The 13,952-nt window shown below is 44.3% G+C and overlaps 2 protein-coding genes across 3 annotated transcripts; both read right to left on the reverse strand.

Moving 5' to 3' along the window:
• Positions 1–4,470: 4,470 nt before the first annotated feature.
• LOC135564639 (uncharacterized protein K02A2.6-like) lies at positions 4,471–5,985 on the reverse strand. Its single transcript, XM_065010010.1, has one exon. The coding sequence runs from the start codon at positions 5,696–5,698 to the stop codon at positions 4,490–4,492; it is 1,209 nt and encodes a 402-aa protein (XP_064866082.1). The 5' UTR covers positions 5,699–5,985; the 3' UTR covers positions 4,471–4,489.
• Positions 5,986–9,168: 3,183 nt separating this feature from the next.
• Positions 9,169–13,374, reverse strand: etfb (electron transfer flavoprotein subunit beta). 2 transcript variants are annotated; one of them, XM_029626893.2, is made up of 7 exons: positions 13,234–13,374; positions 11,876–12,034; positions 11,286–11,444; positions 11,112–11,174; positions 10,496–10,654; positions 10,181–10,397; positions 9,169–9,916 (listed from the first exon to the last, which is right to left on the reverse strand). In XM_029626893.2, exons 1-6 carry the CDS (start codon positions 13,282–13,284, stop codon positions 10,227–10,229), a joined length of 762 nt encoding a protein of 253 aa, XP_029482753.1. In that variant the 5' UTR covers positions 13,285–13,374; the 3' UTR covers positions 9,169–9,916; positions 10,181–10,226. The 2 variants fall into 2 exon arrangements, with proteins under 2 accessions (XP_029482753.1, XP_029482762.1); XM_029626902.2 differs by lacking the exon at positions 13,234–13,374 and adding an exon at positions 13,131–13,225.
• Positions 13,375–13,952: the final 578 nt, after the last annotated feature.

The raw sequence follows: 13,952 nt of genomic DNA on the forward strand, positions 1-13,952 counted from the left end.
GAGCAGAGGAGAGAGAGTTAGCTTTAGCAGTGCGGAGCGCTCCGTGATACAGAGAAGAGCAGTCTCAGTTGAATGACTAGTCTTGAAACCTGACTGATTTGGATCAAGAAGGTCATTCTGAGAGAGATAGCGGGAGAGCTGGCCAAGGACGGCACGTTCAAGAGTTTTGGAGAGAAAAGAAAGAAGGGATACTGGTCTGTAGTTGTTGACATCGGAGGGATCGAGTGTAGGTTTTTTCAGAAGGGGTGCAACTCTCGCTCTCTTGAAGACGGAGGGACGTAGCCAGCGGTCAGGGATGAGTTGATGAGCGAGGTGAGGTAAGGGAGAAGGTCACCGGAGATGGTCTGGAGAAGAGAGGAGGGGATAGGGTCAAGCGGGCAGGTTGTTGGGCGGCCGGCCGTCACAAGACGCGAGATGTCATCTGGAGAGAGAGGGGAGAAAGCAGTCAGAGCACAGGGTAGGGCAGTGTGAGCAGAACCAGCGGTGTCGTTTGACTTAGCAAACGAGGATCGGATGTCGTCGACCTTCTTTTCAAAATGGTTGACGAAGTCATCTGCAGAGAGGAGGAGGGGGAGGGAGAGGAGGATTCAAGAGGGAGGAGAAGGTGGCAAAGAGCTTCCTAGGGTTAGAGGCAGATGCTTGGAATTTAGAGTGGTAGAAAGTGGCTTTAGCAGCAGAGAGAGAAGAGGAAAATGTAGAGAGGAGGGAGTGAAAGGATGTCAGGTCCGCAGGGAGGCGAAGTTTTTCCTCCATTTCCGCTCGGCTGCCCGGAGCCCTGTTCTGTGAGCTCGCAATGAGTCGTCGAGCCACGGAGCGGGAGGGGAGGACCGAGCCGGCCTGGAGGATAGGGGACATAGAGAGTCAAAGGATGCAGAAAGGGAGGAGAGGAGGGTTGAGGAGGCAGAATCAGGAGATAGGTTGGAGAAGGTTTGAGCAGAGGGAAGAGATGATAGGATGGAAGAGGAGAGAGTAGCGGGGGAGAGAGAGCGAAGGTTGGGACGGCGCGATACCATCCGAGTAGGGGCAGTGTGGGAAGTGTTGGATGAGAGCGAGAGGGAAAAGGATACAAGGTAGTGGTCGGAGACTTGGAGGGGAGTTGCAATGAGGTTAGTGGAGGAACAGCATCTAGTAAAGATGAGGTCGAGCGTATTGCCTGCCTTGTGAGTAGGGGGAAGGTGAGAGGGTGAGGTCAAAAGAGGAGAGGAGTGGAAAGAAGGAGGCAGAGAGGAATGAGTCAAAGGTAGACGTGGGGAGGTTAAAGTCGCCCAGAACTGTGAGAGGTGAGCCGTCCTCAGGAAAGGAGCTTATCAAGGCATCAAGCTCATTGATGAACTCTCCGAGGGAACCTGGAGGGCGATAAATGATAAGGATGTTAAGCTTGAAAGGGCTGGTAACTGTGACAGCATGGAATTCAAAGGAGGCGATAGACAGATGGGTAAGGGGAGAAAGAGAGAATGACCACTTGGGAGAGATGAGGATCCCGGTGCCACCACCCCGCTGACCAGAAGCTCTCGGGGTGTGCGAGAGCACGTGGGCGGACGAAGAGAGAGCAGTAGGAGTAGCGGTGTTGTCTGTGGTGATCCATGTTTCCGTCAGAGCCAAGAAGTCGAGGACTGGAGGGAGGCATAGGCTGAGATGAACTCTGCCTTGTTGGCCGCAGATCGGCAGTTCCAGAGGCTACCGGAGACCTGGAACTCCACGTGGGTCGTGCGCGCTGGGACCACCAGATTAGGGTGGCTGCGGCCATGCGGTGTGGAGCGTTTGTATGGTCTGTGCAGAGAGGAGAGAACAGGGATAGACAGACACATAGTTGACAGGCTAGAGAAGAGGCTACGCTAATGCAGAGGAGATTGGAATGACAAGTGGACTACACGTCTCGAATGTTCAGAAAGTTAAGCTTACGTAGCAAGAATCTAATTGACTAAAATGATTAAAATGATAGAGTACTGCTGGGGTAGGCTAGCTGCGTTGTTGACACTACCTAATCAAGTCGTACCGTTGAGTGTGAAGTTTCTACAATGCTGCTTATCGGGAGCTAGCTGGCTAGCTAGCAGTGTTGGTTACGTTACGTTGCGTTAGGAGAACGACAATAGCTGGCTAGCTAACCTAGAAAATCGCTCTAGACTACACAATTATCTTTGAAACAAAGACGGCTATGTAGCTAGCTATGTAGCTAGCTACGATCAAACAAATCACACCGTTGGGACTGTAATGAAATGAAATGAAAAAGTGATACTACCTGTGGAGCGACGCGGAATGCGACCGGAATGCGAAAGTTCTATTCAGTAGACGTTGGCTGGCTATTGGCTAGCTAGGAGTGTCTCCTACGTTAAGGACGACAAAATAGCTGGCTAGCTAACCTCGGTGAATTAAGATAATCACTCTAAGACTACACACTCTAAACTACACAATTATCTTGGATACGAAGACAGCAAAGACAACTATGTAGCTATCTAATACTACACTAATCAAGTCGTTCGGTTGAGTGTGATAGTTACTACAGTGCTACGGTAGCCGGTGAACGTATGCTAGCTGGCTAGCTGCTAGGCAGATAGGAGGGCGACGAAATACGAAAATAACGCAATTATCACTCTAAGACTCCACACTCTAAGCTACACAATTATCTTGGATACTTAGACAGCAAAGACAACTATGTAGCTAGCTAACACTACACTAATCAAGTCGTTCAGTTGAGTGTGATAGTTACTACAGTGCTACGGTAGCCGGTGAACGTATGCTAGCTGGCTAGCTGCTAGGCAGATAGGAGGGCGACGAAATACGATAATAACGCAATTATCACTCTAAGACTCCACACTCTAAGCTACACAATTATCTTGGATACGAAGACAGCAAAGACAACTATGTAGCTAGCTATGTAGCTAGCTAACACTACACTAATCAAGACGTTCAGTTGAGTGTGATAGTTACTACAGTGCTACGGTAGACGGTGAACGTGTTGGACAGATAGGAGACGACAGATAGGAGACGACGAAATACGATAATTACGCAATTATCTTTGATACAACGACGACTATGTAGCTAGCTAAGAGGAAATTGCTAAGATTAGACAAATCAGACCGTTGTACTATAATGAAATGTAATGAAATGTAATGAAAAAGTTATACAACCTGCAGACCGAAGCGCGGATGCGACCAGATCGCTCCATCCCGGTGCCACCACCCCGCTGACCAGAAGCTCTCGGGGTGTGCGAGAACACGTGGGCGGACGAAGAGAGAGCAGTAGGAGTAGCAGTGTTATCTGTGGTGATCCATGTTTCCGTCAGTGCCAAGAAGTCGAGGGACTGGAGGGAGGCATAGGCTGAGATGAACTCTGCCTTGTTGGCCGCAGATCGGCAGTTCCAGAGGCTACCGGAGACCTGGAACTCCACGTGGGTCGTGCGCGCTGGGACCACCAGATTAGGGTGGCCGCGGCCACGCGGTGTGGAGCGTTTGTATGGTCTGTGCAGAGAGGAGAGAACAGGGATAGACAGACACATAGTTGACAGGCTACAGAAGAGGCTACGCTAATGCAAAGGAGATTGGAATGACAAGTGGACTACACGTCTCGAATGTTCAGAGAGTTAAGCTTACGTAGCAAGAATCTTATTGACTAAAATGATTAAAATGATGCAGTACTGCTGAAGTAGGCTAGCTGGCAGTGGCTGCGTTGTTGACTTTGTAGGCTAGCTGGCAGTGGCTGCGTTGTTGACACTACACTAATCAAGTCGTTCCGTTGAGTGTAATAGTTTCTACAGTTTCTACAGTGCTTCTACAGTGCTGCTATTCCCTGCTATTCGGGGGCTAGCTGGCTAGCTAGCAATGTTGATTACGTTACGTTGCGTTAAAAGAACGACAATAGCTGGCTAGCTAACCTAGAAAATCGCTCTAGACTACACAATTATCTTTGATACAAAGACGGCTATGTAGCTAGCTATGTAGCTAGCTACGATCAAACAAATCAAACCGTTGTACTGTAATGAAATGAAATGAAAATGTGATACTACCTGTGGAGCGAAGCGGAAGGCGACCGGGTTGTTGAGTGCGGAAGTTCTATTCGGTAGACGTTGGCTAGCTGTTGGCTAAGCTAGCAGTGTCTCCTACGTTAAGGACGACAAATAGCTGGCTAGCTAACCTCGGTAAATTAAGATAATCACTCTAAGACTACACACTCTAAACTACACAATTATCTTGGATACGAAGACAGCAAAGACAACTATGTAGCTAGCTAACACTACACTAACACTACACTAATCAAGTCGTTCAGTTGAGTGTAAAAGTTTCTACAGTGCTGCTATTCGGTAGACGGTGGACGTTTGCTAGCCGGCTAGCTGCTGGGCAGATAGCAGTGTAGACTACGTTAGGACGACGAAATATGATAATTACGCAATTATCTTTGATACAAAGACGGCTATGTAGCTAGCTAAGAAGAAATTGATAAGATTAGACAAATCAAACCGTTGTACTATAATGAAATGTAATGAAAAGTTATACTACCTGCGGACCGAAGTGCGGATGCGACCGCTCGCTCCAACCCGGAAGTACCAATACTGTACCACTGCCTCGATTTTGTCCTGTGTTTTGTGCAATCCATTGCAGTCAATCTCATATCCACAGAAGACAATCTTGTCTTTGAAGAACTCACACTTCTTTAAGTTTGCCTGTAGACCATACTCTTTCAGTCTTTTCAGGACCTCTTCCAGGTTAGCCAGGTGCTCTTTGTCGGTGCGTCCTGTTATGATCATGTCATCCAGGATACACTGGGTTCCTGGGATTCCTTGCAAAATCTGGTCAATAGTTTGTTGCCAAATGGCTGGGGCTGATGCAATGCCAAAAACCAGGCGGTTATACCTGTATAGACCTTTGTGTGTGTTTATTGTCAGGTACTGTTTGGAACTCTCTTCAACCGGTAGCTGCAGGTAAGCCTGTTTCAGATCGATTTTACTGAAGTGTTTCCCACCAGCTAGTGCAGCAAAGATGTCATCCAGACGTGGTAGGGGGTATTGGTCCACATGCAACATTGGATTCACAGTTACCTTGAAGTCCCCACACATTCTAACAGACCCGTCTTTCTTCACAATAGGAACTATAGGTGTGGCCCATTCGCTTCTGTCCACTTTTGTCAGGATCCCTGTATCCTGCAAGCGATCGATTTCCGCTTCCACCTTTGGTCTCAGGGAGTATGGAACAGATCTGGCTTTGCAGAATTTTGGGGTTGCGTCATCTCTTAGTACAAGTTTTGCTGTGAAGCCTTTTACTGTTCCCATCTGATCACTGAAAACTGTGTTGTATTTCTTCCGCAAGTGTTCCAGTGTTTGGTCTGTGCCTTTCTCTTTGGACTGGAACGTGTGGAGCATTTTCAAGTCACACCAATTCAGCTTTATTTTTGAAAGCAATTCCCTGCCAAATAATGGGGGGCCAGTTCCAGGCACCACATACAGCTGTAACTGCTGTGTTTGCCCCCCATAATGCACTCTGACCTGCAACGCCCCCATTGGGCTCAATCTCTCTCCTGAGTATGTCTTCAGCAACACATTTGTGTTCTTCAGCTTGATAGCCTTAAAGTGCTCATTGTAGACAGTAGTGGAAATTATATACACTGCAGATCCTGTGTCCAGCTCCATTTTGAGGGGTTTGCCTTCGATATCTGGTGTCACCCATATTATGCTACTGCTGGGAGAAGTCACTGTGTTTAACTCCATCGTACCAATTAATCGTTCATCTGAATCACTGCCACTGTTCTCTGCTAGTGCATTCACAGACCCTTTAATTTTCTCAGTTTTCCTGTTGTGACTGAATTTTGCTTTGCATGCTCTTTGAATGTGCCCCCTTCTACTGCATTTGTGACAAATTTCGTCTTTGCAACGGCAGTCCTCTGCTCTGTGACCATCTCTGTCACTCCTGTTGCATTTTTCGGCCACACGGGGGCGCTGTCGACTGCGTGAAAACGTGTGCAGGGAAATTTGTGACAGGTCAGTACTTCTTTTACTTTGCAACTCAAATGCATCTTTCGTCGCGATTTCCATAGCCACAGCAATTTCAACAGCCTTTGCAAACGTGAGCTCTGATTCTGTGAGCAAACGTTTTTGAATGTGTTCATGTTTCAGTCCACAAACAAATCTATCCCTTAATGTGTCATTTAGGTTCTCTCCAAACTGGCAATGTTCAGACAGTTTCTTCAACACTGCTACATATGTACTAACACCCTCTCCCTCATTCTGATCTCTCTTGTGGAAACGAAAACGTTCCGCGATGAGGAGTGGTTTAGGTGATAGGTGATTTTGCAATATCTCCACAATCTCTGTGAATGTTTTATTTGAGGGCTTCAGAGGGGCAGTCAGATCTCTTAGCAAACTGTATGTTTTTGGGCCAATTAAACTCAACAACGCTGGTACTCTTTTGTTATCAGCAATGTCGTTTGCAATGAAGTACTGTTCCAGTCGTTCAATGTAAGTTGCCCAGTTTTCTTGCGTGTCATCAAACACATCTATTTTCCCGATGCTAGCCATTCTCTTTACCTCCGGCTCCACGGGTCTTTGATCTGCCGCCTCGTTCTCGTCAGCTCTCCCCTCGTCTTCACTGCTTGCTAGCTGTTGTACTACAGGGTCAAAATCTTCCTCTCTTCCTACGAACTCCATCTGTATTCATGATGCACACTGCAGGTAATCATCCTCGTCGCCATTGTAGTGTCTTAACACTTCGTACTTATTTATGTAATAAGAAAGACTCTGAATACAAGCAATTGAACTGGAGCTTCACATTTACTCAAAACTAGTTAGTACCAGAATAACATAGAACAATACTGCGCATGACATTTACATTTACATTTACATTTAAGTCATTTAGCAGATGCTCTTATCCAGAGCGACTTACAAATTGGTGCTTTCACCTTATGACATCCAGTGGAACAGCCACTTTACAATAGTGCATCTAGGTCTTATGCCACATGTAAGTAAAGTAAGCCTTGTCGGAGCCTGTTTCTATAGTGGGAGGCATCTTGGTCTACAAGTACATATACACCCTATGGACGCAGGTTGACATTTGTTATGAATCTTGCCCTGGAGGCAGAACTGAGCAGTTTCTACTAGATGGGCCAGCTGCCAAGTAAAAATTGGCTATCTCATAAAAATCTATAAAAACAAAAATTAGGCTTTTTTGATCTTAATTTAAGGTTAAGCATTAGGGTTAGCAGTGTGGGTGAGGTTGGGTTTAAAATCTGATTTTATGACTGTGGCTGTGCCAGCTAGTGACCAATAAATGCCAACCTGCCTATGGACAGGACACAGTGCTGAGTGCCAAGCAGAGAGGCATTTCATAACTTGACTGGGGATCAAAACCCTAATCTTCCAATCTTAGGGCAGACACTAACCACAAGGCCACTGAATTGGTTGGTATGCCACATGTGCCAATCGTATTTTATGTACGAGTTCGATGATGGTTCTTGTTCCAACAAAAATGTCCCACCCATCACAACTGATTGCTCAATAGTTCATAGCAATACTCTAATGCCTTACATAGTGATGATTGATGACTATTATTTGGGAAAAGCAACGTACTTTTGTATACAGTGGGGCAAAAAAGTATTTAGTCAGCCACCAAACCGTGAAAGCTCTCCCACCCAAAAAGATGAGAGAGGCCTGCAACTGTCATCATAGGCACACCCCAACCACGACAGACAAAATTTGAAAATAAATCCAGAAAATCACATTGTAGGATTTTTCATTAAATTTATTTGCAAATTATGACCAAGGGTGCTCCATCCTTAAAGTGGACATCAGTAATTAACAGAACATAACACCTCTCCTCGCTATTTTTATTTATGGTAGTACACATGTACCTCAGGTCATTGAGGACCTGCTCCCTCAATCGATTCCTTGCTAATACACAAAGTAAACGTCTCCTATATCTTAAATCATTCCCCCAAATTAGTGAATAAAGATTACCGACCTTGCCTTGAAGACGGGGAAAAGCAATGTTGGTTGGTTCTCATCACCACCTCTGTCGTGTACCAGTTCACCACTGGCCTGAAATAAACCCTGGATCCGACCGTGCACGGTTTTCAGCAGTTCCTTGGGACGACAGAGGCAGGTATTGAGATCCGGCTCGAAGGACCAAATTGTTACGAGAATTATGTTCTCAATGTTCATAAACCAGTTAAATTAACTACCCAGTCTACTAATCAGGATTTGTAAGAAACTTATTGAAATGAAACAGACGGAGGACCAGCTAAAATAGTCAATAAGGTTTATTCACGAGAGCGCTGGTCTGTTGTACAAGACAATTCCTTTTATACTGGCTAACTATGGTTATACATGATTCTAATCAATTTCATATGATTAAATGGCTTCAGGGTGGAATATTCTAGTCATTCATATAAATTACATCAACAGGAACAGACATATTTCTAACAATATCAGACTAGTATAAGACATACTTGACTACTCAGACCTAATAACTGAGGAAAGCTTCATATTATTTTTATATTTTTATAAAGCTTTTGACACGGTAGAGCATCAGTTCCTCTTCCACTCCCTTGAGAAATGTGTCTTTGGGGATTTTTTCTGTAAGGCCATTAAGACTCTCTATACAGATGGTAACAGCTCTATCAAATTGAAATATGGCACCTCACCTAGATTTGAGTTAAAGAGAGGAATTAGGCAAGGCTGTCCTCTCTGTATATGTTTTTATTTATCACCCAACTTCTTACAAATTCTTTAAATAATAGTCCTGTACAATGTATTTCCATTGCTGGTAAAGATAAGCCAGCTGGCTGACGATACTACACTTTTTCTGAAAGACGCTAACCAAATTCCCATATCGATCAATGTGACACAATCTTTTTCCAAAGTGTCTGGTCTATATCTTAAGATGGTGTACCATCTTCCCCAGGGATTTAGGGGGTTCAGAACATGCACTCTATTTTTTTTATTTCACCTTTATTTAACCAGGTAGGCCAGTTGAAAACAAGTTCTCATTTACAACTGTGACCTGGCCAAGATAAAGCAAAGCAGTTCGACACAAACAACACAGAGTTACACATGGAATAATCAAACAGTCAGTGACTGGATGGTTGTTGCCAAGTACTAGCTACTCAAGAGACGATCTTAAAACCAAAACACTGATGTGGAAAGACAGAACACAGCAACATAGAATGACACTGCAAAACAGCAGATCCAGATATGAAAAAGACATCTTTATTGTTATGGTAGGATCCTGTACGATCTAAACAGAAGAGGCGCTTATGGTAAAAAGTCAACTTTTGTGTGTGTTTTTGATCATTTTCCCACATCTACTGAGAGACACTGTTCAACCGGAACTGCCACCCAACCCAGAAATAATTATATTTATATAAACTTTATACAAACCAAGTCAGTAGACATATCACACACCCTGAATGCACATTCAGCTCTGAAACTTTGGGTTCTTATTTACACATGGCATCCAACTCAAACTGCATAGACCAGATGTGTAAATGTAGGGTTTCATGAGAATTTTCAAAGGTCCATGTTACAGATGAAAATGTTATTGTGACACTCTCTTGAATGTACAGTGCAACACATACAGAAACATGGGTGAATGAAAGTTACTGACTTACATTACTGGCTTGGAATTTGTCCATTTTTTGAGTCTAGGTCCTCCTTAACTAGTTAGCTACACTCACAGAGAAGATACATTAATTATAATACAGATGTACCATGTGAATTAAATTGCACAATAACAACAGGCCCTCTTCTTCACCCTCTGGGCTGTGTGGGTTCCTATAGGACAGTGTTTCTCAGTGTCCCTTAATTCCAGGTCAGTAGGCTACCATCATGGAAGTCGGAGTTAAACACAGAGGGCTGGGTGACGATGGGCTCTGCCTTATGCAACCAGTCCTCCATGTTTGCTAAATTACTTTGTTCCATCTCTCAAACAGAGACCTGCAAAAGAACGGGGGAATTTACATATTACAGCCAACTAGAGACAGAAACAATAAGCTTGGTCAAGTACAGCACACTGTGGCAAAGGTCTGTGTTACAGTTGAGGCAATTTGGTGGAAGAAGCAGATGATTCACATGGGTAAGTTGTTACATAAACGTGAAATGAATCAGTGCTCCGTCATGCTGAGAATCCATCAGACATTTTCTAATGGGTTACCGATATTATCTCAAACAGTCATACTGTTTTTAGGTTTTGAGACTCACCCCTCTGTGTCTACCCTGCACTCCCCCTTTGGCTCCCACGGGGCCTCTAGATTGTTCCGTTTGCCTTGAGTTTGGCAACCAGGTCATCCACCGTCTCCACCTTCACTCCGGCCAGTCTCGTTGGGGGCTCGTCCACCTTCAACACCTCCACCCGCGACACCATGTCCACCCCCAGGTCCGCTGGCTTCATGTTGGCTATCTTCTTCTTCTTGGCTTTCTGGTAGGTGGAGGGAGAAGGAGATGAGAAATTAAAGTGCTGTGTGTGTGTGTGTGTGTGTGTGTACACTGTGAGGAAATGTACATTGTGTGTATTACCATGATGTTGGGCAGGGTGGCGTATCTGGGGGTGTTGAGTCGAAGGTCTGCTGTGAGGACGGCTGGCATGCTGATTTTGATGGTCTCTAGACCACCATCGATTTCCCTCACCACTTTCACCTTTTCCCCATCGATGGTCACCTCAGAGGCAAATGTGCCCTGCAAGAATGGAAGGTCGTACATTTAGTGGATGTCATAATCCACATTGAGATTAAATATTATTTGAAAATATCAAATTAACTTAAATAGAAAGGCTTTGTTTTTGCTACCTGACAATTGTAAACCCGTTGTAGGCCACGAGGCAATCCAAGTGTGACATCTGGTGGTTTAACCATGTAAATACACCCTAATTTTGCCCTTTATTTGGCCTTTGGTCTACTTTTCAGTGCAGACTGTGTTGACTGTAGTGACATAATCTAAGGCCTGCTAGTTCAGCTGTTCCCTTCACCTGACATTAAGTCGATATGCTTATAAAGACCATGAGAAAAGGTCCGGTTCCGGACAGAAATGGTATCCAAGTCAGCAGTTAACAGTAAACAAGCCCTCTATGCTCTGAGATCAGTTTAGTGATTCCTGCTGAGAACAAGGATTACAACAAGAAGAAACCACTACTGACCTGTGGCCAGTCTAACAAGGCTGCCGTCATCTGACCCGTCTGGTTACAGTCATCGTCAATGGCCTGTCAAGAAATACCAACACAATCAGTGAGCATTACATGAGATGATGAGGTTCGATTTCAAAGTCAACGGGCATTGGTGTGGCAGTGTCACAATCTATTGCATCGGATGACCTGTTTGCCCAGGATGACGAGTGAGGCCTCCTCCTTCTTGGCCAGGGCAGCAAAGATCTTGGCGATCTGCAGGGGTCCCATGGCCTCGTAGTCTTTTCCTGAGACCTCCACGTGGATGCCGCGGTCACACCCCATGGCCAGTGCAGTACGGATGGTCTCCTACACACATACACACACACAATACAAACGCTTGAGCGGTAGGGTTCTCAAAATTATATAAGAACACCATCTGAGAACAATGACAGAATAATACACTTATTAGCACAGTCAAGTTGGAGGTGACCAACGGCAGAATCCTTCTTACAATAGAATGAAAACATACTCATGACCGCTATCCTAATGAAGAAACAAGATCCAAAGTGTCCCTCCAAATGTTAGCTATTGAAGGCCTGTGAAGGAGGATTTAGCCTAATGCTACAGAACGTTTCGGACAGAAATGAAGCCTAAAACTACAGGACGTAAAGATAGAAATGAATAGAGTAGAACAGATATGTATAATGTCATGTAGAATAAGGAAAATGTTGTTGCGCCGTTGAGTCCGCCCGTCTTCAAAATGGCGTCGCCAGGCCAGAGCACCACGTCACTCTTACCGTTACTTGCGTGGGCCCACAGCTGACGGCCACCACCTCTTTGATGAACTTCTTCTCCTTGAGTTTGACGGCCTCCTCCACGGCGATCTCACAGAAGGGGTTCATGGAGTGCTTGACGCCATCTGTCACCACCCCGCTGTGATCGGGCTTCACACGGATCTAAGGGAGAGAGCAGGGTTGTCTTCATTAGGCACCAAACAGAAGAAAAAAACAGACTGAAAAACAGTGGGACTACCGGAACTCCAATAAGAAATGCCAATTCAGTTTCAAAGAGCTTTGCTATGGTATGCCCTACTGAACATAAGTGACTACTGGATAGTCACTCAGAAGTGTCAGAGAAAGACAGACAAACAACTAAACAGACAAAGGCAGAGCCTGGAGACATGAAGTGCATGCCGTCAATGTGCCAGAGTTGAGTGTGTGGATACGGTGCAGTCTTGGGCACTTATAAATAGTTGCTGTGGGCTCAATGTAGGTGTGCTCTGAGCTTTCCAATTTCATTTGTGAGGCAGTCAAACCAATTCTGGAACACTTTTGAAAGCCTACCACTAACCCAATAGTATTTTACAGGCCATTGTAATTAAACCTTTTAAAACACCAAAATTCTGTCAATAAGCCCATCCCGTATACATTAGTCACCTCATAATACATGACTGGCAAAGACTGTGTCTCTCTCATCAAATCCCTTCCTCTGGCTGATAAGAGTTGGGGCAGCATATGGGACAGGGAAGGGTACAAACATAGTTAACGGAGTGCATGGAGACAGCTTCAGGGATCTAGTTGGATGCAGCTGAAGCAAGAGTGCTCAGACTGTAGTATGAAATAACTGGTAATAGATATGGTGCTAGGCTTCCTTTACAAAATATATATATATTTTACCTTGGAACTATCTGATAGCAGGCTATCACTATCCAAGCCAGGCCTATCTAACTGTTCTGATGCTGTGACACCTAGTTGATTATGTTTTTAAATCATTGTGATGAAGCCTGAATGAGGATTATACATGTAGCTTAATATGTGCAATACGAATTAGCAGCAATACATCGTAAGCTTTCTTTTTACATTTTGACAGTCGATCATCGATTTACCAATTCTAGAAGTAGCAAACTCTAGACAAATTAAACTTAACTGTTACCTAGATAACCCTGTAATGACCTTGGTATTTTCATTGCAGTTATGGTTGTTAGTTGAACAGACTTGACATTCAAACAATGAACGCTAGCTTGCTAAACTAACCCTTCATCCATCTACCCACCTTACGTTAGCTAGCTACCATAGCCATAGGAAGTCGCGAATGGAAATTCTGCACGTGAAATGTTGAATTGCTTTTAAATACAAGACAGTGGGGAAGTAGCTACCTTGACAGCATAGTCAATTACACGTTTAACTCCAACAAGAACCCGCGACATTGTTAGCGATTCTTCGGTTCAGCAATGAACAGTAGCTAGTTACCGAGTCACCACAACGAACCTTCACCCAAGAAGCAGGAGACTAGTAATTCTGCTAGCAGCACAAATGATAACGTCACTAGGTATGGCAATGATGAAACCTTTCAAATAAAAGCACGTATTTCAAAACGTTGCAATGTGAATAACTCATTCAAAACGGATTGAATTGCAATCAATAGCCACTTCTATTGTGACAACAAGAAAATGCAATGACAAATTTATGAAAACATATCCCAAATATGTTTTAAAATTATTTATATTTAGACCAATAATGGAAAAAACACAAAATTGACACTGGTATGTGTCCCTCCCCAATAGCAAGACACTGTAATAGACTGTACGTGGGTTACATATTGGCTCATAGAGATACATTTTTTACCCGTTTCAGTTAAAGTGGGGTGAGAAATACTCAGTAGGGTTTCTATTAAGAAGATATTATGCTTTGTTTTGGAGTGGGACTGTGTTGTAAATACCCAGCAGGACTTAATTCTCAGCCAGCAGCAGTCCCCCTGAAAAACCACACATATTTGGTTAGTAGAGACCATACTGAGTATTTCCCACCCCACTTTAGTTGAGACAGGTAGACAAGTTTTCTCTCTACAAGCCAATAAGTATCCCATATACCGTGT

Source organism: Oncorhynchus nerka, linkage group LG3 (genome assembly GCF_034236695.1).
Source record: "Oncorhynchus nerka isolate Pitt River linkage group LG3, Oner_Uvic_2.0, whole genome shotgun sequence".
NCBI lineage: Eukaryota > Metazoa > Chordata > Actinopteri > Salmoniformes > Salmonidae > Oncorhynchus > Oncorhynchus nerka.

Excerpts from the sequence above, each read along its gene's own strand:
- LOC135564639 (XM_065010010.1), bottom strand. The coding sequence starts at position 5,698 with ATGGAGTTAAACACAGTGACTTCTCCCAGCAGTAGCATAATATGGGTG.
- etfb (XM_029626893.2), bottom strand. The coding sequence starts at position 13,284 with ATGTCGCGGGTTCTTGTTGGAGTTAAACGTGTAATTGACTATGCTGTC. Across the intron at positions 10,655-11,111 it reads CCTTGTTAGACTGGCCACAG|GGCACATTTGCCTCTGAGGT; the intron begins GTCAGTAGTGGT and ends CCATTCTTGCAG. Across the intron at positions 10,398-10,495 it reads CCACCCTGCCCAACATCATG|AAAGCCAAGAAGAAGAAGAT; the intron begins GTAATACACACA and ends TCCACCTACCAG.